Source organism: Porites lutea, chromosome 11, assembly GCF_958299795.1.
Source record: "Porites lutea chromosome 11, jaPorLute2.1, whole genome shotgun sequence".
Classification (NCBI taxonomy): domain Eukaryota; kingdom Metazoa; phylum Cnidaria; class Anthozoa; order Scleractinia; family Poritidae; genus Porites; species Porites lutea.
Window position 1 is genome coordinate 23,562,889 of NC_133211.1, and position 23,564 is coordinate 23,586,452.

The 23,564-nt window shown below is 39.9% G+C and overlaps 1 protein-coding gene across 1 annotated transcript; it reads right to left on the minus strand.

Moving 5' to 3' along the window:
• Window positions 1–6,534: 6,534 nt before the first annotated feature.
• On the minus strand, window positions 6,535–21,949 carry LOC140952746 (organic cation transporter protein-like). Its single transcript, XM_073402187.1, has 10 exons — window positions 21,823–21,949; window positions 18,446–18,787; window positions 15,947–16,093; window positions 14,520–14,803; window positions 12,633–12,854; window positions 11,331–11,468; window positions 10,523–10,608; window positions 7,592–7,700; window positions 7,266–7,338; window positions 6,535–7,120 (listed from the first exon to the last, which is right to left on the minus strand). The coding sequence occupies exons 2-10, from the start codon at window positions 18,755–18,757 to the stop codon at window positions 6,755–6,757; spliced, it is 1,737 nt and encodes a 578-aa protein (XP_073258288.1). The 5' UTR covers window positions 18,758–18,787; window positions 21,823–21,949; the 3' UTR covers window positions 6,535–6,754.
• Window positions 21,950–23,564: the final 1,615 nt, after the last annotated feature.

Consider the following 23,564-nt stretch of genomic DNA (forward strand, 5'->3'; position numbering starts at 1 on the left):
AGTAAAGGTGTTAGCGAGAGACTAATGTTTTGCACTTCGAAATCAAAATACAGTAAAAACCCGCTAGCAAGAACCTGCAAGTTCCCAAATTAGCCTAAACATGTACAGGTTCTTACTTAAATGATAATTTAGATTAGAACTTAATAGATTTTAAAGTAATACAAGAAACTATCCCTTAGCTAGATAAAATTGACTGTTTTGTAAGCTTGGAGCCATACTAATAAAAATTTTAGCCTATGACTTTGAAATACGGCGTCGGGCCCGGAAAAGTAACGGGACCGTTTCAAAAAACTGGCCACAAGACAATTACCTTGTAGCAATCTTCTAACTAAATAGGGATTTTCTTGTGCCCAGTCACATATGAATATGAAATTTTAAAACTTTCTTGACATAGAATACTGCTGATACAAAAGATAAAAATTAAAAAGAAAACATTACTTTGGGAAAGTTTCCACCATTTGATGGTCTAGAAGGATCTGTTTTCCACTGCCTTACTTGTTTCTGGGTTATTTCTGTTTTAAAAAAAAGAAAACGGATTAAACAGTTAGACACCGTCGCACATAACTTTGGACATCAGAAGTTACATTAGAAAGGTTTGATGACGCACTAAGAAAAGAAAACAAAAAATTAAGACGACGAAGAAGAAAAACTCAGAAGAAAAGGAGGTGGAGTTCCCGTTTTAGCTGTTAGCCTTCAATATGATAACGCTTGCCGTTTACTAAAAACCTCAAACTTTAAGGGCATGTAATTATACATTACATGAAACCCGTATCAAGCTGACTCCACATAAAGCTTACGCCAGCCTCACTTATCTTTCCCTACTTTCTGCCAAACGATTCTGTATTAAGCAACCACAAGCAAGTTTCCCTGGGTGTCCCGCGTAAGGAATGTTTTGTTGCATTTTTTTTCTCTTCGCAGACTGATGAACAATTTTAGGAGTGTATTCATTTTAAACATGAATGGTGACGCTTTAGGATTGTATCCACATAATCTAGAATATAGGAATATAGGATAATACCCGAGCTATGAGGCCTTACGCGCTTGCATATTAAGAAGGCTGAGAAGCGCAGGTCATTGTTGTGGCCACTGAAGTGGAAAAGTAAGTTATTTTTAGGAACAATGGCCTCCTATTCCACCTCTGTGACCCTCTCTTCCGTTAACTGAAAATAATAACTAGTTCAAAACAAAAAGTGTATTACAATTAGTAATAATCAAAGTTAAGAAGTACGTTAGATCGAATTCGAGCCCAGGAACTCTTTTTCTTGGCAGGGTTGGTGATGACGTCATTCACCCCTGCAAAATCTGCGGGGGATGCCAGATGCGTGTGCGCAAATCCCTTCGCCGATTGTCCCATACAATCTCCCTCCAATCTGTGTTAGGAGCGCGTTTTTCTACGTCAAACGCAGTTAACTTGCACAGCACGATTTATGACACTACAGTAATGAACTACTTAGTAGCATTCATTTACTAGATGGGGCGATTAACAAATGAACATTCTCACCTTGCAGCAAATGTTTTTGGTTGGTCGCCGGTATTTTCCCAATTTTAACTGGCAGTTTGGACACACGTGCTCCACATCTTGAAATCGTTTCCATAGAAACGGAACGAGGCAGCAGCCTCCGAAGCATCCCAGCAAGCAAAGCGCCGCTGCAAACACAATCGTCATTTTCCCAACTCTATACGTCACTGTAGTCATCACGTGATTCTTGCAGGAGCCACAAAACGTGTAGAGGGACTCATCTTTGAAATCCTCGCGATCGTCTATGTGGAAGGATTCCATGTTGATTATTTGCCGTCCTGTAACTTTTTCTCCATCCCCTTCAGTTTTGCCTGCTACGTTTGGCTGGGAGGACACTGCTTTGAGGAAAGATGTTGTTTCTTGATTACTTAATAAACCTTTCTAGCTTAATTTGCAGGTTCTGTTTTCTCAATAAAGACCAGGTGATATTCCTAAGGGAATTTGGTCTTTTCAAAAATTACGCATAGATATGCACGCGGATGCACGTGCATAGAACGGCAAATGAAAGACACGGTTCACTAGGGGATGTTACCAAACTAGGGAAAGGGAAAATAAAAAACGGGAACAATACCTAACTTGAAGCCTAGCGCTCTTGCACTATCGGTAACTTCATTTCCAATTCTCTCCTTTGTTCCCATTTTTCATTTTTCCGGTTCCCCGTTTTAGTGCCATCCGTTGTTCACTTGCGTACAATAACGAGGCAGGAAATGGGAAAACCAAAACCCACAAGCTAAAACGGTTTATCATATTTTTCGACATCCATGGCCGATTGTGGGGAAATTGCCCTTGACAAGAAACGCCCAAATGTCCAGCCAAGGCTGATAATAAGCCAATTAAAGTCAAGAATTTGAAAACATGACCATGATTATTATTTTTTTCTTTTATGAGGCACACACATTCTAGAAGCCCTCTCCCTAGTTACGTCTTTCATCCTTTGATTTAACTTGACAGAATTTAGTTAATTTCTTTCCTCGTTTGAAAACAACTGTCTTAGGTTTTACATGTATTTATTGCTGATTTTGTCCATCGGCATTGGGAAAATTAAGCAACGGAAACGCCAAGAAAAACGTCAATTGATAAAACGATCACGGGATTTAAATTACTTTAATTGAATTGTTTCTAAAGTTTCGACATTTCAATGGTAGGGCACAAACGACGGTGACTTTTTAAATAAGATTTTCGCTTCAATTTATTCAAATTTTGATTATCATATTCACATTATATATATAGCTATTCCACGAGTGCGCGTTGGATATGAGTTGGCTATAATCATCTCATATCCCACAAGCGCGGGTGGTATAATTGTTTTGTTTAAAACGCCCACAAAATATCTAGAATTCTTTCCGACTTTATGTGTAAAAACACCCGATTTTCAGCTTGTTTTTAATTTTGAGCAGACGCGTAAGTACAGTTACCATAGATCTAGAGGATGGAAAAATGGCTCATATACCATGACGGCTAAGCCAATCAGAGCTCTAGAATTACATTATCCAATGATTCAGTTTTTAATAAATATATTATAGGTAAGAGCAGTTCCTGTCAAGTCAATAAATAGAGGATATTACATGGCTGCGCGGAGATACGAAATTTCTCTTCGAGTGTTGAAAAATATTTCACGAGTGAGAGCAGCGAAAGAGTGAAATATTTTTTCAACACGAGAAGAGAATTTTCGTATCTCCAAGCGGCCATGTAATATTCTATTTATTATATAAACACTAATTGAACTACCAAACCATTTCACTTTAACAGTTTTTCGGTGTGAAAGGCGCGATTTATTATGTAGCCATAGCAACGGTGATATTTTAACATTTTGAAGATAACATGTTACCGTAAAATTCCGAAAATAAGCCCCGGGGCTTATATTTTTCAAAGGCCCTTTTTGAGGGGCTTATTTTTGGAGGGGCTTGTATTCGGAGGGGCTTATCTACGGAGGAAATTTGCGTTTCAAAATCGATTGGGCTAGCCTTATAGTTGGGAGTAAATTTACCGTTTTTGCTTTGTTTTACTTTGTATTTGAGGGCAATTTTCCAAGGACAAGTCCCCCGGGGCTTATATTTGGAAGGGTGATTTAACGGAGGGTTTTTTGCGTTACCGGTTTGGGGGGCTTGTATTTGGAGGGGCTTATACATGGAGGGGCTTATTTTTGGAATTTTACGGTATTTTCACACGTGAAGATACCAAGTTTTCGCGCGAAAGCTCACCGGGTATTTCATTTGTGTTTATATAATAAAACATCATCTTCATCCAGATTTCCTTCTAAATACCAACAATTAAACTATCTAGGATTTTCGAAGATATTGCTGGTTATAGGTAACAAAGAATGGTTTAGGATTTTGTTTTTGTTATTCGTTAAACGCCGGCTGATATTAATGCAGGCCCTTTTTTCTGAGTGTTCAGCAAAAAAGCAGCCTCTGCCTAAACATTTAAAAAATCTTAATTCTTTCGCCCATGATAATAAAATAATCAACTTCAGATCTCATCAATTTTGATTCATTTTCAAATTCATAAAGTGATAAAATGTCACTTAGGATGAAAATGAATATCGGTGGTATTGCGAAAGTTATGCAATCCATCAAGATGTAGTTTAAATTCATATGGAAGTATATTTCAACAGAAGTTTAATAGTTTGCCATAAAATATTGATTGTGAAAAAGGGAATTTAAAATTTCAAAAGATAATAAAGCTGAAAGAAAATTCAGCCCCAATACCAACTCGCTCGACTCACGAAATGAGCTGATATCGACGTTTAAATTTTCATTTATAGGACAAATTCTCGAAATCATTTTGATAAATTCAGCCTACCTGGTACATTTACGCTCGAATCGCTTCCTGAAGAACTACTCATTGCGATTTTTTTCTGCCTGAAATAAAGATGATCTTCAAAATTTGCCTTGGATCTTCTATTTCCCGGTATTTCCGACGAATAAAAATTTCTGCGCAAAACGAGCCAATGACGAATGTTTGTAATAATAAGGCGTGCCTGTGCACTTGTAAGAATTCCTTTGTCTCGATTTGTGAACTTGACTTTGACCAAGCAAATACCGCTACAAGGCCAGACTCGGGGTGTTTTAGGCCTTGCCAGTTCACACGCATCCGTTTATGTTTGCAAACGGAAAGTTTTTTTTTCCGGCTTGGCCTACCGTCTACACCACGTCAAAAAACACTCTCCTGAGTTGCGTGGAGCTTTTGAAAACACCGGCTTATCGTTTTCGTGCGGACGGACGCGTGTAAACCGAGGTGATGTCGTTGTTGTGGCATTTTTGTGTGGAGGAACGGAAAATAGTTCGAATACGCCACGTGTGGACGCAAATTTTTTCAAAAAAAAATGGAGAAAAAATATCCTTTTTCAAAAATATCGCAATGCGTACAGACGGGACCTAAATGTTACAGAGAGCCTAGTCTGGCGAAAACACAAATGCAACAGTTTAAACAACCCTTTACCTTAGAAACGGTCTAAACGCAAGCGCAAGCATAAGGATAAAGAAAAGAATTTTCTCTTTCCTTGTACTCTTGCCTGTGTTTATGCTTTTCTATCTGTGTCACCGTTCATTTTAACCTGAAGAAAACTTTTGTTAGGGATCGAGCTTGCGTTATGTCCTGTTTGCGTTGCAAGTAATGAAAACCTGGTCTTTATTTTCAGTTGTCAAGAATATAATGTAAAGAAACAATCTATTCAGACGAGTAACAGCTCAGTTTACTTAGTTAGTACTTGTCTCTGCATGAAGGAGGGGCTAAGATACGATTCATGAGTAGGTGCAATCTTTCCGCCTAAGATGACCCAGGATGGCGGAAGCAACGCCGGTGTTAACAGGCTATTATAACAAATCGTTGTCATACCTGGTTGAATGACAAAATCAGACTCCTGTGAAAAGATTTTTAAAAATCGGGCCACTTTTCCTGATTTCGCCAAAACGAGGTTCCAAAGCGGGCTAAAATAGATTTGTATCGTGAAAACTAAGGGACTGGTCATTATTTATCGCCTGGGGGGGGGGGGGGGGCGGAGGATTTCTTGGGGGGGATCACTTGATTTTAGGAGAACCCAAAAGGGGGCATCGCTGAAAACTTTGGAAGGATTCAGAGGTGGACCACTCAAATTTGCTTGAAAAATGAAGACATGGGAGGCATCGCGAAAGTCATCAAATGTTATTAGTAGGGATCACTTCAGTGAGGTAACATTCAAAGGGGGGGTCGGCGAAATTTCACCTTGTTGAGCCCCAGATCCTCCTCCCCCCTTCCCACCTCCCCCCCCCCCCCCCCCCCCAAGGCCATAAATAATGACCGGTCCCTAGCCTTGACGCGATATATATCTTCACTATAGCAAGGAGCCGATTACCTGCATCTGCATATAATATTTGTTTTATTTTTGTTTTTTAAATAAATAATAAATAAATAAATGTATAGTTCGTGCGGTAAAAGCGAAGAGCCCTACGCGCCTTTGATTAAAATACCATTCCAATGTTTACAATGGCAAAACTTTGTGTTGTGCGGACTCGTGTAAACATTATTTAACGAAATTTACACGCTTGCTCGCAGGCTAGGGTTACACAGTTTGAAAATTCGTCCGCTCAAACCTTTGTCCGTACCCCTGTAAACGGTGTCTAAGGGTTGATTTTCACTGTCGCGTAATTTTACGAGCGTACGCATGTAAAATTTACGCGACCTTTAGCGTGTGGGACGCTAAAGAACCTACGTAGCTTTCGTTTAATCCCTGGTGTAGTGGTCTTATCTCATAAGGGAAGGGGCTGTCACGGGCACACAGTAATTGGCGCCACGCGCTGTTGCTATGCCGGGCCCTGCCAAGAATTGGCGAAAGGAAATAAAACAAAATACACTATTAAATTTCACTTCATCTACTTTGTACAACAAATACAGACAGTATCACTATAGAAATGTCTCAGCTGTATATTTCCAAATTTTATTTTACAAAACTGATATCCTGAATAAAATCCTTCCCACAAAATGTACTCATTGATAGAATTCATTTCCCCCATGCAAAGCTATTAAGCTGTTAAATACGCCTAACATGCACTATGATGAGTGCAGAAATGCCATCTTACTCTACGAGCCGAAGGCAGCACACGCCAATAATTGACAGGAATATCCCGCCTGCAACAGAAACAGTTCGCTTTCCCTTTGTTTGTTCGTCTAACGTGCGCTAGGCTGCAAGTCCAGTGTGATGGACAGTTATTACGAATTGCGACAATACACTTCTTTGTCTAGAAGTTATACTTCACTTCACCCCCATGGCTGTACTAATTCCTCGGTTTGTGGCAAATCTATTTGCTCGTCCAACCTGATCCAGGCATGCAATAAAGACTCGGTGCAACAGTCAAAGTTATGATCCTCGTCCCACGACTCCTCTGCCTGTTCCTTGGTCTGTGGCACATCTCTTTGGTCGTCCAATCTGCGCCAGGGAAGGTTTAAACGCTTCTTGCAACAATAGAAGCTATAATCCTCGTCTCCTTCTTCCACCTCTTCCAAGGTTTGTGGCATCTCACTTGTCGACGTTTCTGGTAACCAACACTCCGTTATTCCAGCGGCCAATGATAAAATGGCAAAGACCAGGAAGGGAGATGTCTTACCTAAACTTGGCACGTCACCCTAAGATAAGCAGAAAATAATATGTTGTTACTGATGATAAATGGGGAACTAATGCTCTGTAAAACTGACCAGTGATTTCAAAATGAATGTAATAAAGTTTAGAATAAGCAATATACCAGTAGATTTAGATGAGTAAAAGACATACCAGTGAAGCAACAGCGGGAGCAAGAGCCCCACCAATATAGAGAAGGAGTCCTGATAACCCAAGAGCAGTGTTCCTATCAATAGATAACACTATCAGTAACTACATTGCTAGCATGAGAGGAGAACATGGCAGGACGATTCGACATAAGCCTTATTAAACCTTATTATTATTATTATTATTATTATTATTATTGTTATTATTATTATTACTTTTATTATTATTATTGTTATTATTATTATTATTATTATTATTATTATTATTACTATTATTATTATAAACATTATTAAACCTTAAACTGTAAGCTAGAGTTATGATCTATTCAGTACCTTATCACGGTTGGGTAAAGCTCTACGGCGTGAAAGTTCAATCCCATGTAGGAGGTGTAGATGGAAAATTTTCCAACAATCGCGCTAACGACAATAAGAAATTCGTATTCTGGAAAGAAAGAGCAGAGTATCTTTAAACACTGTTCTGGTTATTCGAGAGATAGCTTGTTAACCAGCCACCTAACAGACGTTCGTAAGGCTTCGTCACGCGCTTTCCTCTTCGCTCCTGGGGTAGAACGCGTAACGATGCCCAAAGAGCGTCCACGAGTCTGTGTAGGAGGAAATAATGAGGTTTAATTCTTCGCGAAATGGGAAGGCTTCAAAGAAGGGGTAGCGAGATGATCAGTTTATCTTTAATTGAACACGGGCAATTACTCCTAACCTCCGTTAAATTTCCCTTAATCCCAAACACCCCATCACCCACCCATCCACCCTAAACCCCACATGCGCATACCCCTTCGGCCAGAGGGCCCCCGTGCTTTTTTAAATGTCATTTACCCTTGCCGTTACAGGTCAAACCCTTTTCTTCTTTGCACTGTTCGACAAGCAAGAACTGGAGGTAAGAAATGTACTTAGTTTAAATTGAGGTCAGTTTAGGTCCCTACTACACTACTATGACTTACTATATAGGCTCGTTTTCATTACAATCAACCTCGTCCCCAGGGCTTTTCCCTTAAAAAAATGGGTGGGGCGGGAAAAGGCCCTGGCATCGGCTGGTCACGTGTCCCCTCGTACACCCTAAAATCCTGGGTGTAATAAATTAGCGCTATGTGAAAAGCTAAAATTATGCGTAACCTCAAAGCGCGCGATCTTGGGCGGCCTTTTATATCTCTTGACGATTAACGAAAAGTTTTACAAGATTTCCTTTTCGTCACAGATACTGGCTATGGTATTTTTTTGCTTTCCTCCGATTTCTATGAAGGGGACAGCGAGTAACACTTATAACAACGTTTATAGAGCGATATAAGTACATATAAATGACAAACAAGCTATCGTACAGGCATAAAGTTTGTACTGGAAAAGTTCGTTTTCGCGACTCTTCTGATATTTTATTTCATTTCTCGCGAAGTGGACCGCCGTACACAGCCTAGTTCTATTTACCTTAACTCTGAGCCATATCATAGCGACACGCGTTGGTTTAGACTTATCTTGTATGACCTGTATTTTTAAAAAATTGATTGACCTCTGCGATCAAACGACTGGCAACAAAGAAAAACTTGGGTCCATTTAAAATTCACAGAGCTGCAGTTGATTCCAGTCGATCGGTCAATCTTCTCTTTGATATAAGGAAAATCCTTTGTACTTATCCTCGGAAGAGAAAAGATATATAAGAGGTCTTAAAATGTTTCAGATCGGCGACCTGTCATCGTTCCTGGCTGGAGGGCTGACTTGCATCCGGTGTGGAGATTTGTTTGTTTCATGGTCGGGTTGTAGAGAAGACCAGACTCCATAGTCTCCATAAAGCATTTTGATGAACAATTCTGTTTCTATTACGGTTCAATTTGTTAAATTCACTGCAGATCCTGGTGGCAAAGGCCGCATTTTTGTTTGACATGGACAAAATCACTTTCCGCTTGATTGTACAGTAATTCCACAGTCACGATGAATTTCTGAAGTACCACTCGCGATAACAGCTTGTCTCAACTCTGAAGTATTTGACATATTTTGTACCTGATAACGTAGAGCTTTGTAACATTTGAATAATAAGCAAATAAATGGATCTTAAGCTTTTGAACTGCGCACACACGCGAAAATATTAACATAGTTCGCGATGTTATTATTTTCCATTGTTGCTCCGTTCGACTTCTGTCAGCGCAAAGCCAGCGGGTTGCATATAAATTAGCTTCTCAGGAATATTTAGGCTGTACACGTGACCAGCCGATGCCAGGGCCTTTTCCCGCCCTACCCATTTTTTTAAGGGAAAAGCCCTGGGGACGAGGTTGCATTACAATGCAAGAATAGTAGAGCGTTATGATCAGGGAAAACAGCGTTCTGATTCCGCTTACGATCTAGAGAAAACCAAGTTGTCGGATTCGCAAGCAGAAGCTGAAGAAATAAACCAATCACGAAGAGAGGGAGGTGCATTATGATTTGTTTATCCTGCTTTCAACCCTAATAATCTGGTTTTTGCAAGATCGTAATTGACAAAGTCAAAGTCGGCGTCGAAGAAAATGCAAACCGTCTTTATTCTTGGGACTCCAACTCCATCGCGCTTATCGACTCCGATTTTTGATTTTCACTGGGTCATAAGCATTCCGCTTACGACTCTGACTCCACTGCTAGTGAAAACTAGCCCTTTCTTATGAATATTATCTAGCCCTGTTATTATACAGACGTAATAGTTAGATAACCTGCATGGAAGGAGTTTGAAGGGAAATAAAAAGAAAATAATGGCGCGCGAGCTCTCGCGCGCCCGACATGCTACTCGCACGTCCATCATGTTGTCGTCCATTACGCAGGCTCACGTGACAAACTGAGGAGAATGTAGGGAGAATTTACGTATTTCCCACTATGAGAAACGCGAAGGGCACTGGAGCACCGCAGTGGTTTCTGGGGTCGCGCCGGCCACCTTTGGCCCATTTTTCCCATTTCCCTAGTAAAAGCCCCAGGAGTCTTTGCGAAGTTAACTCGACCCAGTTTTCTCTCTTTTCTAAGAGGCGAATGAAACCAAGAATTACAGATCAGGGCCGAGTTGTTCAAAGCTGGGTTAACCCAGGGTTAGTGTGAGATTTGAATTCAGATTTGAAAGCTTAAAAAGCATTTCAGTTTTAATTCTTTTTGTCTACAAGTTGATGATTGGAAGCTCTAAAAATAACAGAGAGAATTATGCGAAAAAATGGTTTTGAACACAAGAAAAAGAAACCCGGATTAAGCGCTAATCGGCTTTCGAACAACTGGGCCCAGAACGAGTTAATAATCGCATTTATTTACCATTTTCACTTGGTACTGCTAACGCCAGCATACAAATCAACCCGCTCAACATCATGAATGAGGAATAAGACCCACGGCGACCAAACCTATCAATATTAAAGTCGACAACTTTAAAGGACATCCTCCTGTAAACGTATATGATGCAGACGTTTCCTATCTCCTTTGTTTTACGCCTTATTTTTTTAAAAAAAATTAGAAGCTTTCTATTTATTTTTCATCTTTAATATGTTAACACTAATGAACGCTTGAACGAGTGCAATATTTTTCAGCACGAGAAGAGAAATTTTGTATTTTCCCGCGACCATTTTCTGGGGCGTATTATAGGAGACGTCTGCACGGAGGCTATTAGGCATTAAATTAAATTAAATTAATTTTATTTAAGCTCGATAGCGTGAGGAGTGGTTGCCCAATCTCCCGAGCCCGGGGCTCATGTATTAAACGCTCGAGCATTCCGGATCGAATTGGAATTTAGAAATGTTGGTTTTTGCGGAGAGGGGAAAAAGTTAAAAGTTTAAGAGTGAGACTAGGTTTGAATGTTGTATCGAATTGCACAATGGGGATTTTTTTCAGTGATTGGACAAAACACCGACCCGCATGCGGGCTAACGCTGAGCCAAAAGAAGCCAATCCCGGCCTTTAGTTCATAGCCTGTGATCAGACCTTCTGGCTGTGGCTTCCCTTTCCCTTCCGACCTTTCCTCCTTTTGCCCTGTCATTCACAAGCAGATTAGCAGTTTCACTACTTAAACTCTGCATTTTCATTTTGCGGCATAAAATAAAAGTTTCAGTTTAAATCTCAAATTAGCTTACCTTTCTAAACAGAAGCTGATGGCGAAACATGGAGCTTGATTAAAAAAGAGAAAAAAATTCTTCACATAAACTGGCATGTTTCCATGAAGATTATTAACGCTCTGCTCCAGACCGAAATAAACCAAAGCTATAACAAACCTAAGTGACAGAAAGAGGACTATATCATAATTCGTTTTGTGATTTACTAGAATTAATTCCTCTTTACTTACTTCACGTTATAATGTAGACTTTCTAAAAGTCCTTTGTTATTTTTCCCGGTTGGTTATGCCAATTTAATGGACTTTTGACCGGTTTGGCGCGAAATTCCACCAGCAAGTTCCATCGGTGAAGTCATGACAATTGACCAATAGGAGAGTGAGTGATATTTGACGCTAAAAACTCGTAGTAGAATGACTACGGCTATCACGTTATCCTACCAAAACGAGAGCCGATTCTCGCCCGAGCACTACTTAGTACTCTATAGAGGAAATCTCGTACTCCTAGTCGTTCTCGTCTTAGAATCTAAGGGTAGGTTGGTTAAACGAAGTCTACAGGGTTTCACAGTAGCATTTGGAAGAACTGGATGCCGAGATTCAGCCGACGGACCTGCGCCCATCGTGCCGCAGGTGCAAACTTTGACTGGCGGTCCGGCTTCATGCTCCCCCGGGCGGAGATTTTTCAAAGTAGACTCAGTGGCTAAAATGCGATTTCCTGTGTTCCCTGGACCGGCATTGGCTAACTGGGAAGGTCTTTTAAGGCATAAAAATATGCTCACAAAAAAAAGAAGAATTTGATTTGGCAATAATATAATTATCGGTTTGCAGTTGCTCGTTTTTTAGTTGATTCCAAAACGAATCACAGTCGGAAAGAGTGTACAGATCTCCGATGACAGGTAATTTTTAGATGGTAAAATAAGGGTTAAATCTATCCTTGATAGATAAATGAAAAAAAGAAACAAAAAAAATTATTTGAACTACCAGACGTTGCATGTCAAACAACGTCCAGCCTGAAACGAAACCCCTGAGTCTAACTTAGACCACGGTTTAGATCTGACGAACTCCAGATCCATTCTTTAGTGGGTTATTATAAGAAGAAAAAATAATGCTTTTCTAGTCCGATAAATGGTGTTTACATAAAAGCGTTCAGAAAACTGAAATGGCTCAGAACGCAGTTTTATTAAACACTGGTTAAATTCCGTTTAAATAACTGGCCCTATAGGACTCTAATGCCTTGGAGCCTGGAACAGGCTAGTTAGTATTATGACAGGTGATTGCTAGAGACCTTGTTGTTGGTGTTGACCGTTATAAAGAATAAACTACTCACCAGTTAAAGATCAAAATCATGGTTCGCTTCCGTAGCTTGGCTGATTGCATGATATCAAGGATTCCAGATTTTGTTTCGTTTTCTCGAACTTCATGTATTACGTTTTTTATATGTTCAGAGTCCACAGTCACGCGATTGTACCTGGCATATCTCATTAACACCTCGTGTGCTTCGTCAAAGTGATTATTTGCGATCAGCCATCGAGGAGAGCGTGGAATGTGCCTGAAAATCGAGAGACGAAGAAGATTAAATGACTTCTGGTGTATAAAAAGGTGATAGCCTTGACGATTATTTTTTTGCCAATTTTGAAGGTTGATGGTTATATTTTAGAGCTTTTAGACGGAAATTTAGTCCAAAAGTTAAAGTAAATATTCACTTTTGTATGAATTAATATTAACCGTTATGTTTTAGAGATTGTCTTGGAATTGCTCTCTGTACACTTGCACAAAGTTTCGAAATTTTTCAGATGTAAGCGACTTCAAGGCATTGTAATGTCTACAAAAAGTGCTTTTGAGAACATGAAAAATGGTTTCTCCAGTTTAGAGATTCTTCAGGAGCCAGAACCCCATGAAATCAGTTGAAATAGAGAGATCTGAAATACCTTGAAACATTTGACAGTTAATCTTAATTTGCATTTTTTGACGGTTGATGGTAAAAAAATAACCTTTTTTTGCGGTTGACGGTTAATTTTAAGGCCGTCCTTGACGGCTGACGTTCAACCCCATTGAGACCCTCTATAAAGGCAAAGTTTTTGGCACGAATAAAATGCGCACTCTTCCGAACCTGAATTTTACCTTCCATTACCTTTCAGGTGATCGGTTGGGTCTAAAAATGGCTTGTCAATTCAGTCAAATCCTATAGGTATGATCATTATTTCAAGAAAAGTCCCCTTCGCCTCCTGTCCAAAAATGCGAGGCATTTCCCACTTCTTCATCAATTGCTAGTCTTGTATCGATAGCTTGGGTGTGGACAAGAGCCTTATTGTCCCATTATGGCTCTGGGTGTCGACGTAGGCTGGGTCTCCATTGGTGGACTTTCCATCGGGTTTTTATCCAGCGTAAAAAGGGTAGTCAAAATTATGATTATTTTTAAAGCAGAGGTTTCTGAAAGTTATCTCCATGGAAAATAACTCATTACAAGAAATTCTTAAATAGATTCTTAACAGAATAGAAAAGGTTTCACTACGAAGGTTTTTTTGCATCTTTTAATTTTGAACACTCAGGGAATTTTTAAACGTTCTACTTTAACATTTTAAAAACCGTAACATTTCGCATAAATCAGACATTTCTTTTTTTTGTTTTGCCCGATCGACCGATCCACTTTGAATAAAGAAGGAAATGACGATGGGAAACGAAGCTCTTGGTCTGTACTAGCTAATTAACCTAAAAAAACTTAGCAGTCACCCTCTATGAGCAAGACTGACAGGAACAGACATGGGCGTGGCCAGACTGTAGTCCCAGGCTTTAACAATTTTCCCTGGGGTAAACTGAAAAGCTCAAGAGCTGAAAGATTATTGGTCACTTATCATATGTGCCATCAACAGAATTATTAACAAGCAATTTTCAGGAAACGGGGAAATGAAGTTTCGACCGGTAGAGCATATAACCGGATCTTCCTCACAAAAGAGCCAGGCCTACAGGAAGTCGAGGCCTACTCTGGGACCTTAAGTCGCCGTAACTTTAGGCGACTTTAGGCAATTTAAGGCAACTTAAACTTTAGCCAGAGCAGGCCTAAGTCGATTGGACAATGAAAGATAGTTTCGCCCTAGCCTGCGTAGCAGGCGCTTGGAAGTAATAGGCCCAAGAATTACTCCCAAGCATCTACCACGCAGGCTGGCTATTCTCCTGATAGGACAAAAACGTGAAAGTAAAATCTTAACAAACTTACCACCAAAAGATAAGCGGCAGAAAACATGGCAAAGACACCACCAGCATTAGATGACGCCAGTTTGTAACCCAAGCTGCAAGAATAGCAAGGATGCATCCTCCAACAGGCTCGGCAAACAACTTGATTATTATCCCAAAAAAGGAGTGATTAGCCGTGCTTACTATCTCAGCGCAGTAAACAAACCGGGGCACAAGAAATCCGGATGTGAAAACGCCAGCGATAAATCGAAGGAAAATAAAGAGTGACAAGGATTCTGGCAATGCTGATGCCGAAGTAAACATAGCCTGTTGATGAATAAAAAACCTTGATTTAATCTTCTGTTATGCTTTCATTCCTAGAGCCATGCATATGCCCCGTATGGGGAGGATATTTCCTCTTCAGTATAAAGAGCTCTTATAGTCCGACCTTCGAATACTGACGATTCTCCCCTCTCCTCGCCGCTAGTGACGTTTCGCAAAAGAGATGTCCCAGGCGGCCAGGAGGAAAGGAGAGACGGCAGTACCGCCTGTGATTCACAGGCCTAATAACTGTTAAATCTGTCAGACAATATTCTGTAATGTAACCATTTTAATAAAACCTCTTTGACAGACTGTTTTCATTCTCTGTTTCTAAGGATTTAACGAAAAAAAGCTGAAATCTGAAATTTTTGTGAAATTTCGGCCAATGTTTTAGGAGCGACATGTTGATTACTGAAAATACTGAAAATGAGCTCCTAGTGCGCCCGCCCCCTCCTTCTCCCCGTTTGAAGTTGTGCACCGCTCATAATTGCACGTTTTCTACCAAACTGGAAATGAAAACCGAAATAACCTGGTCTCTTGATTGATTATGTCAGAACAAATGCAGCCAACGTTTTCCACCACTTCAGCTACATAATTAATATGAAATACTGGCCTTACTCGTTTGCCCTGTCTCATTCCTACGTACCGTTTTATTAATACCTATTGCCTTGATTGATATAAGAGAATCAAAGCTTTTCCTTTTTAACTGGCGGGGATTTTGAGTCAAAGCCGAATCTTTTTGAAAACTGGAGCATGGCTAGTTATATGATTATAGTTTCTAAATGGAATTGCAAAGCCCTGACGGAAATGGAAACAGGAGTGCTGCTGAAGAAATCGGTAAAAACCTCTCGGCTATCAGTCTTGCCCAAACGCAGTTCTCAGTTGACAGAAGGTTAGGACGGCCCCACCCCACCATTGTACATCTGAAGGATTAAGTTTTTCCTCAGTACCATTAACAATCTCCCTTTCCCGTACAATCTGGTGACCGGCCACCCTGGGGACACAAAAAAGTGGCCGAGAGTCAAACAAGAGTCAATGCATTGACTCACCACCAAAATAATTGACCGTTGAGACGAGGGGGCTGTTAGTGGAGTTTCGACTGGTAAAAAAAATAAAATGGCTAGTAGATGACCTCGAGGAGACGCCAACCTGGAATCCGAGGCTCATGAAAATTGCGACTTTTCTTCCAAAATTATCGGAGATTCGACTGACTAGAAGACTGCCAACAAGCATTCCCGTCAGGTAACCAGTGTGAATCAGGGCCTTAAGATGTCGCCGGTCACAGATTAGCTCCCACTAAACAAAAGAGAAAAAAAGAAAGAAGAACGCTTATTAGAGAGTTGGCGCTTATCACGAAGAAATACACGTTCCCTGGTCGGTATGATTTCCATTTCATCTCCTACATGAGTTTTTGTTGTCGATTTTAGTTTCGAAAATTAAACTGGTATATTATATTTCTGTTCTCTTTTACAGACTGTTGTTAAAGCGCATGCTTAAGTGAGCTCCTACTGTTTTAGGTCAATTTTGTGCTGAAGTCATTACTTATTTCGTACCTTTGCACAGGCAATGCTCCTGTCTAGTTATATAAAGAAGAAAACAGTTTCAATGCCTACATATAGTCTGAAATAACACTCAGTCTGGAAACTGGACCGTGCATTATATTTGGAAGTAGTTTGATTCGAAGACACGTTTTAGCCTTTAAAAAGATAGCGAATAGCGTGACAAAACCCCTTTAAGGTGACTCGACCCAGTTTTTTTGGGGGGGATACCATCCTACTTTGAAGCTCTCTGGTAACCCCACCTTTACGTTTATCGTAAGTCAAACCCATAGAATGGATAACATATAGATCAATCTCCAATATAACATAAAATATTTGGCGATCGGAGTAAATGTCACGTGGTTATAATGCCACGCCCCTTTGAGGTCTGAGTCGAAAATCTGCTGTTGCAGGCATTTTTTCGTGAAAATCTCTCGGCTACATATAGTGCGCATTAGTGCCTTGCGCTGAACAGAGTTTCACCAAAATCGCAAAGACCCAATTCGAGAAATTCAGCAGTTTCCAAATTTAGGTCATAATTTATGCGAAAATGATACGCAAACTTTACACGGATTATATCTAATAAACTATGAAATTCATCTCTTTATTTTGAGAATTCTTATAACAGATGGGTCCTTGCAAGTCAGCAAAACGCTTTAGGGCCTTGTAAATGCGCGCGATTTCCAGCAAAGCAAACACATAGAAATTATAGTTTTCGCTATTTGTTGACGTTTGTCAGCGTTTAAGAGTCTTTCTCACGAAAAAAGCATTTTGTTAAAAATTCGTAGTTTTTTTTCCTTCAAATTTTTTCAGGGCCACAATTGATTAACTAACTACCCGGACTCTTAATTTCATGGTCATTGAAAAACTGTGACGTTATCTTCTATAAGCCCAAACTTGAGTAAACATTGAAGATTTTTAGCGTTTTGGCTGAGTTTGTGCTTTGGGAGTTGTCTATTGTTTCTAGTCTGTCATTATACAGCATTCTTGTTCAGCACGCGTGCAATTACCGCGCTTGGCTGACTTCCGAATGCTCACCGAGATATAATAATTTTGGTACAGTGAGACAGGTTATCGCGTGATACATACAGGTTTAACTCATAATTTTTCATCAATTCTCGTGCTTCTTGTGCCTTTGCAAAAAAATCAAGAAGTGCTACACACTAAATCTACTTACTATAAAAAAATATCATTTTTTCATAGGTTTAATGCAAGCCAATAATTAAACCAACTCGTGACGGAAATATCTCGGTGAGCATTCGGAAGTCAGCCAAGCGTGGTCATTGCACGCGTGCTGAACAAGAATGCTGTATAATGACAGACCAGAAACAATAGACAACTCCCAAAGCACAAACTCAGCCGAAACGCTAAAAATCTTCAATGTTTACTCAAGTTTGGGCTTATAGAAGATAATGTCACAGTTTTTCAATGACCATGAAATTAAGAGTCCGGGTAGTTAGTTAATCAATTGTGGCCCTGAAAAAATTTGAAGGAAAAAAAACTACGAATTTTTAAGAAAATGCTTTTTTCGTGAGAAAGACTCTTAAACGCTGACAAACGTCAACAAATAGCGAAAACTATAATTTCTATGCGTTTGCTTTGCTCGAAATCGCGCGCATTTACAAGGCCCTAAAGCGTTTTGCTGACTTGCAAGGGCCCATCTGTTATAACGATGCCCAAAATAAAGGGATAAGTCTCATAGTTTTTTAGATATAATCCGTGTAAAGTTTGCGTATCATTTTCGCATAAATTATGACCTAAATTTGGAAACCGCTGAATTTCTCGAATTGGGTCTTTGCGATTTTGGTGAAACGCTGTTCAGCGCAAGGCACTAATGCGCGCTATGTGTAGCCGAGAGATTTTCACGAAAAAATGCCTGCAACAGCAGATTTTCGACTCAGACCTCAAAGGGGCGTGGCATTATAACCACGTGACATTTACTCCGATCGCCAAAAATTTTATGTTATATTGTAAATTGATCTATATGTTATCCATTCTATGTGTTAGACTTACGATTAAAGTAAAGGTGGAGATACCGGAGAGCTTCAAAGTAGGATGGTACCCCCCCAAAAAAACTGGGTCGAGTCACCTTAAGTGAACGTAAATTTACCTGTGAGACAGCACTTGTGAATGGACCATGGAATTCGTACTTTTGACAACTTTCGCAGCATTTACCAGGATCGCAGGTCTCATTATGAGGCATTGAAACACATGAAAAGTCAGGAGTAGCGCCATAGAAATACTGCAAGCTAAATTGAGCACCGACAAGGATTGAGCCAAAGCTAAGAAATTTGAATAGGAAGCGTTGATAACGGCCAAATCCTCCAGTACTCTTCAGTAGCTCATCAAACGTGTTCAAGCATTCGTTTCGAGGGATGAAGGCCTTCTTCTCCGACTTTACAGAATTTTCAGCTTCATCCATTCAAATGCAGACGATTGGTTCGAGTATCATCTGTGGAGAGAGATTCTGAGTGATGTTTACCGTGTTTATTAGATTTTAGTCTATTAATATACTGTTTAAGTACTGTAAACTCGTTCGCCCGGGCAATGAGTTGAGGGGGCACTTCTGTTCCTAGCGACCAAGCATTTTTTATTTCCAAGTAATGTGGAACAAAAAAAACAACAACAACAAAGTTAAATATTGACAAAACCAAACTCACTGATGAATACTTAGATTTCTCACTATCATCCATGATATTGATGTTGTTTTTTGACTAGGGGAAAACCGGAGTACCCGGAGAACATCATTTCGGACTGAAAGTACGAGTTCCATGACACACTAGCGTACTTTACTAAACTTATATTGGACTTGCAAAAATACATTTCTTCTTGTTCGTGTTGAAACGTTCGGCAAATCCCATCGGTTCAGTCCATTTTTCCCATTCTGTGACCTTAAATCATGCAAGGATGCTAAAGTAGGGAATCTAATTTTGAATCAGGTCTAAAATATTGAGGGCAATTATACTTTGGGAAAGGGTTTCAAGAGCCACCTCGCCCACTCCCCCCCCCCCCCCCACCCCACTCCCCCTCCAAACCTATAAACTGTTTATTATATGCGGATGACTTAGTGATCTTTTCCCGGTCAGCAAATGGCCTACAAACACTCCTCAACAAGTTGGAATCCTACTGTGAGAAAATAATTGTGGCAAGTCCTTAAATAACTACTCGTTTAAGTATGGAGTAAATAAACTAAACAATATTAAATCTTATAAATATCTGGGAATGACACTGAAGCCGCATGGAAATTTTAGTTTAGCTAGAGAAGAGTTTAAAAAACGTTGGGCTTAAGGCACTTTATAAACTAAGAAAAGAGATGGGTGACAACTTTAGAGAAAATATTATACTCACGATTAAGCTATTCGATGCTCTGATATCCCCCATACTTTTCTACAGAAGTGAAATTCGGGGTGTTGACTGTAACGACCAAATAGAAAAAGATCCCGCAGAACTAGTTCAAATAAAATTCTTGAAATGGTTGCTAGGTGTAAATAATTACTGCAGCAACAATGAATGTAGGGCTGAAACAGGAAGATTCCCAATGAAGATCGAAGCACAATATAGGAATTTTAAGTTTTGGCTAACTCTAACCAAACACCCAAAACACAAATTATCACAGGTGGTTTATAATGATATGAAGGCGAGAATGAATAAGGAATTATGGAGCCAAAAAATCAAACGTGTATTAGACCAAATAGGGCTGGGATACCTCTGGACAAAAGCACTTGAAAATGACATAGGAATCTTGAACATTATCAAAAAAAGACTGAAAGACATCGAATTACAAAGATGGTTAAGTGACGTAAACAATGACGTAAGAAAAGACGACAACCGAAAGAACAAACTAAGAACCTTCCGAAAATTTAAAACAATAGAAAATTATAAATGTGAAGATTATCTCCGTCAGGTCACCAACGTCCAACACCGGATAACTCTAACTAAACTCCGTCTAAGTAATCACAAATTGGCGATAGAGACAGGTCGGTATGTAAGACCTTATAAGAAACCGGAAGAGAGGATCTGTCCTATCTGTAAAAAAGACGTAGAAGATGAAGTACACTTTTTAACTCTGTGCCCTGCGTATCAAGAAAAAAGAAGTACTTTATTTGAATACTTAAACAAAGAATACAGAATATCAGTAAACAGAATGACACCAGATGATGTTTTTCTGTTGTTAATAAACCCTCCGCGCAAGAACAAACCAGAGCAAAAGTTAATAACAAAATACGTATTCGACTGCTATAAGAAAAGAAGATCATTAGTTGTTTAGGTTAACATTGATTATAGTTCCACTAGTGTGCAATTTGTGTTACAATTTTAAATTATTTGGATAAAGTCGATATACATAAGACTGTATAAGACTCCAAATAAAACATTGTCTTGTCTTGTCTTGTCTCTTGTCTATTATGTTTTCGCGCGAAAGCTGAGCTGGTATATCATTGGTGGTTACATAAAAACGTAAAGTATTTACAGAGAACAAGGCAACGCCAAGATTTATCTCTTCCGTTTTTATCATCTAACTTCTTCTAACATTTCTTTTTAGCAACGTCAACGCGTTTTCACGTATCAATTAAAAAAAATGTCTTCTTCTACTTCCTGAAGACCATCTTTCAAGTCAGTGAATATAAAAATCGTCCATTCCATCCCGTTCTTTTCCGTGTTTGAGTTGGTTCTAAAGTTAATCTTATCTTAAAAAGACATTTTATGTAAAGTCAGGCGTTTTCATTCAACATTCCATATCTTACCCCGTTATTAGGGTTCCGAGGTTGTCCGTAATAACGGAAATTGCGTTATAAGAATTAGACAACCAATGATGATCAGGAGTTCATCTCGTGCCAAACTGAAATGAGTGACTTTTAGTCAGCGTTCTCTTTTGTATAATCTTTTTAAAACGTAGGCGATCAGCAATTAGGCGAATGTCTAATCTTCGAGATAATTTATTAAATTTGGAAGGCTCTATTAGTACAGTTTTGGATACTTTTTTTACATCCCTACTCTGTATTTATAACTCAGATCAGTCCAGTATAATTTGTAGGCGTGATGGGATCGCTTGCGCGATATTTGCAATTGGTAGTAGGATTATAAACATCCGTTCTCCGTTTTCGTTTCTTCTTCCTTGTTTAAACTTTGCAAGTATCTTTGAAAACCTCCGCAGCAGAATATGAAACGCGCACTCGAGACAATTTTCTCTGGTCAGGTAAACTGACTTGAAAGTTGTACCCAGTGATGGAAACTGAAGCCAGGCGCCCCCAAACTTTTATATCTCGCAAGATGCAAAAAAAGAGACAATTTGCCAAACGTAACCCCTTGCCTTCATGCCCCACATTTAGCCAGCGGACCGCGTCGACGATATTCGTTCTTTGGCTGAACTGCACTTGCAATTCTGGCATGGCATCGAGGCTACAGCGCTAACACAACTGACAGTGTTTTTTCTAAGCTATCCTACGATCTGAGGCAATACTTCAAAACATAAGACATATGTATACGTACCAGTTTTTTAGAAAAGCTAAGTCATTCCCGTGAAGTCTTAAAACTTGGCTAGACGTATCGGCTTATTTAGTATAGAAATCTTCGCCAGCAAAGCAAAACATCACAAGGCGACAAGTATAAGCGGGCTTAAATCACGCGGCTAATAGGTGAGTAAATGGTTTCGGTCACGCGAAAAAGACTTAAAGGTCAGCCGCCGCACTTTACCCAGCAAGTTTTCTTGACGTGGAAGGAAAAGACAGTGAAATAATCATGGTTTTTCATTTATCCTCCAAAAAAAAAAAGAAAAAGAAATTAGGAAGGAAAAGTTGCCAAGGAATTAACTTACTTGAGGTGTAAATACGGCTTCACTAGCGACTATATTGGGGATGTATGGGAATAATGATGCTTAAATCTCGGGACTTGATTAAGCGACAGCTGACATTTATCAACATGTACAGTACATATAGTATGTAAACTTGCCTTGAGTTTGGATTTAATGAAGCACTAAAAAATATGTCACAAACTCCGATTTTAAAACTTTTGCTTCTCGTATCGAGGTGAGAACATGTTTTCTCCGGGCTCGCACGGCAACAAGCAAAACAAAGACCAAGAGATGAGGAGAGAGACAGAGTTTGCAGTCGCAGGTCACTACGAAACTTTAAACACATTAAAGGAAATGATCACACAAAACAACGGTATTTTCTTGATTTATTGACCCCTTGCCCTGTCTGCTTTAAGGTTTTTTTTAGTTTTTACTTTTTACTCGCTCTCCCTTGTCTTGTCGGGTAGAATCCCCACTCCCTGAATATCGCGGAGTCTTAAGTTCAGTATTACTTCATGTCTATAATCGAACTGCAGGTTTCACATCAATCGCATAAATCGTAGCCAATACAAATTCTTCACAGGAAACAAAACGTTTTCACGTGGTGGGCACCGGTCATCCAAGATAGCGAGCGAAGGGGGGGGGGGGGGGGGGGAAGGCGGAATAGCTGAACCACATGGATAGGTGCTTGAGAGGTCGGAGGAAATTGTTTTACCTAAACGCAATGTAGGACATTAACCTCTGTTGTTAAAAAACGTTTAGGACAACACACACTGTGTTGTTGTTGTTTTTTTTTTAGTCAAGGAAGAATTAGAAAGTACATGCCTGATTAGCCTGTTCCAAGCGTTCAGATGGTGGGGCGCGGGCGAAAAATTGTCTCCCCTCCGTTTTTTTCCCCTCGTGTTTCTTTTTGCGCTCGCTGCGTACGATTTAACTTGCTCCCCACTATCTAAACGCCTGGAACAGGCTAATGCCTGAATAAAATTGTATACCATGTTTGTGACAAAGAGGCAACTGCTGCCGTGCGCCCACTACGCTCCCTCTGCCCTCCCCAGGCATTGCAATATATTTGCTCCAATTTGTCTGAACATGCGAGCTCGATAAACAAGTGGCTGAATGTTTTTTAACCAATTAAATTTTTATACACAGTCCGATTACTATTCAGGTACGTACATTCGTACTATAACCCTGCCAGCAGAGGTTTCTTTGTAGCATGGCTTTTTATAGCATTTTCGAAGTCGGGAATGGCGGTCGGGAACAACCTCGTCCCCCTTTCACCTTAAAAAGGCCCCACCCATTCCCTAAGGGAAAAGTCGTTCGCCTAGCTTGTCAGTCGCCAAGTTGCCTTGTTTACGCCCCGGGGTGTAAACAAACCAACTTGTACGCGACGGACAAGCCACGCGAACGACTTTTCCCTTAGGGAATGGGTGGTCCTTTTTAA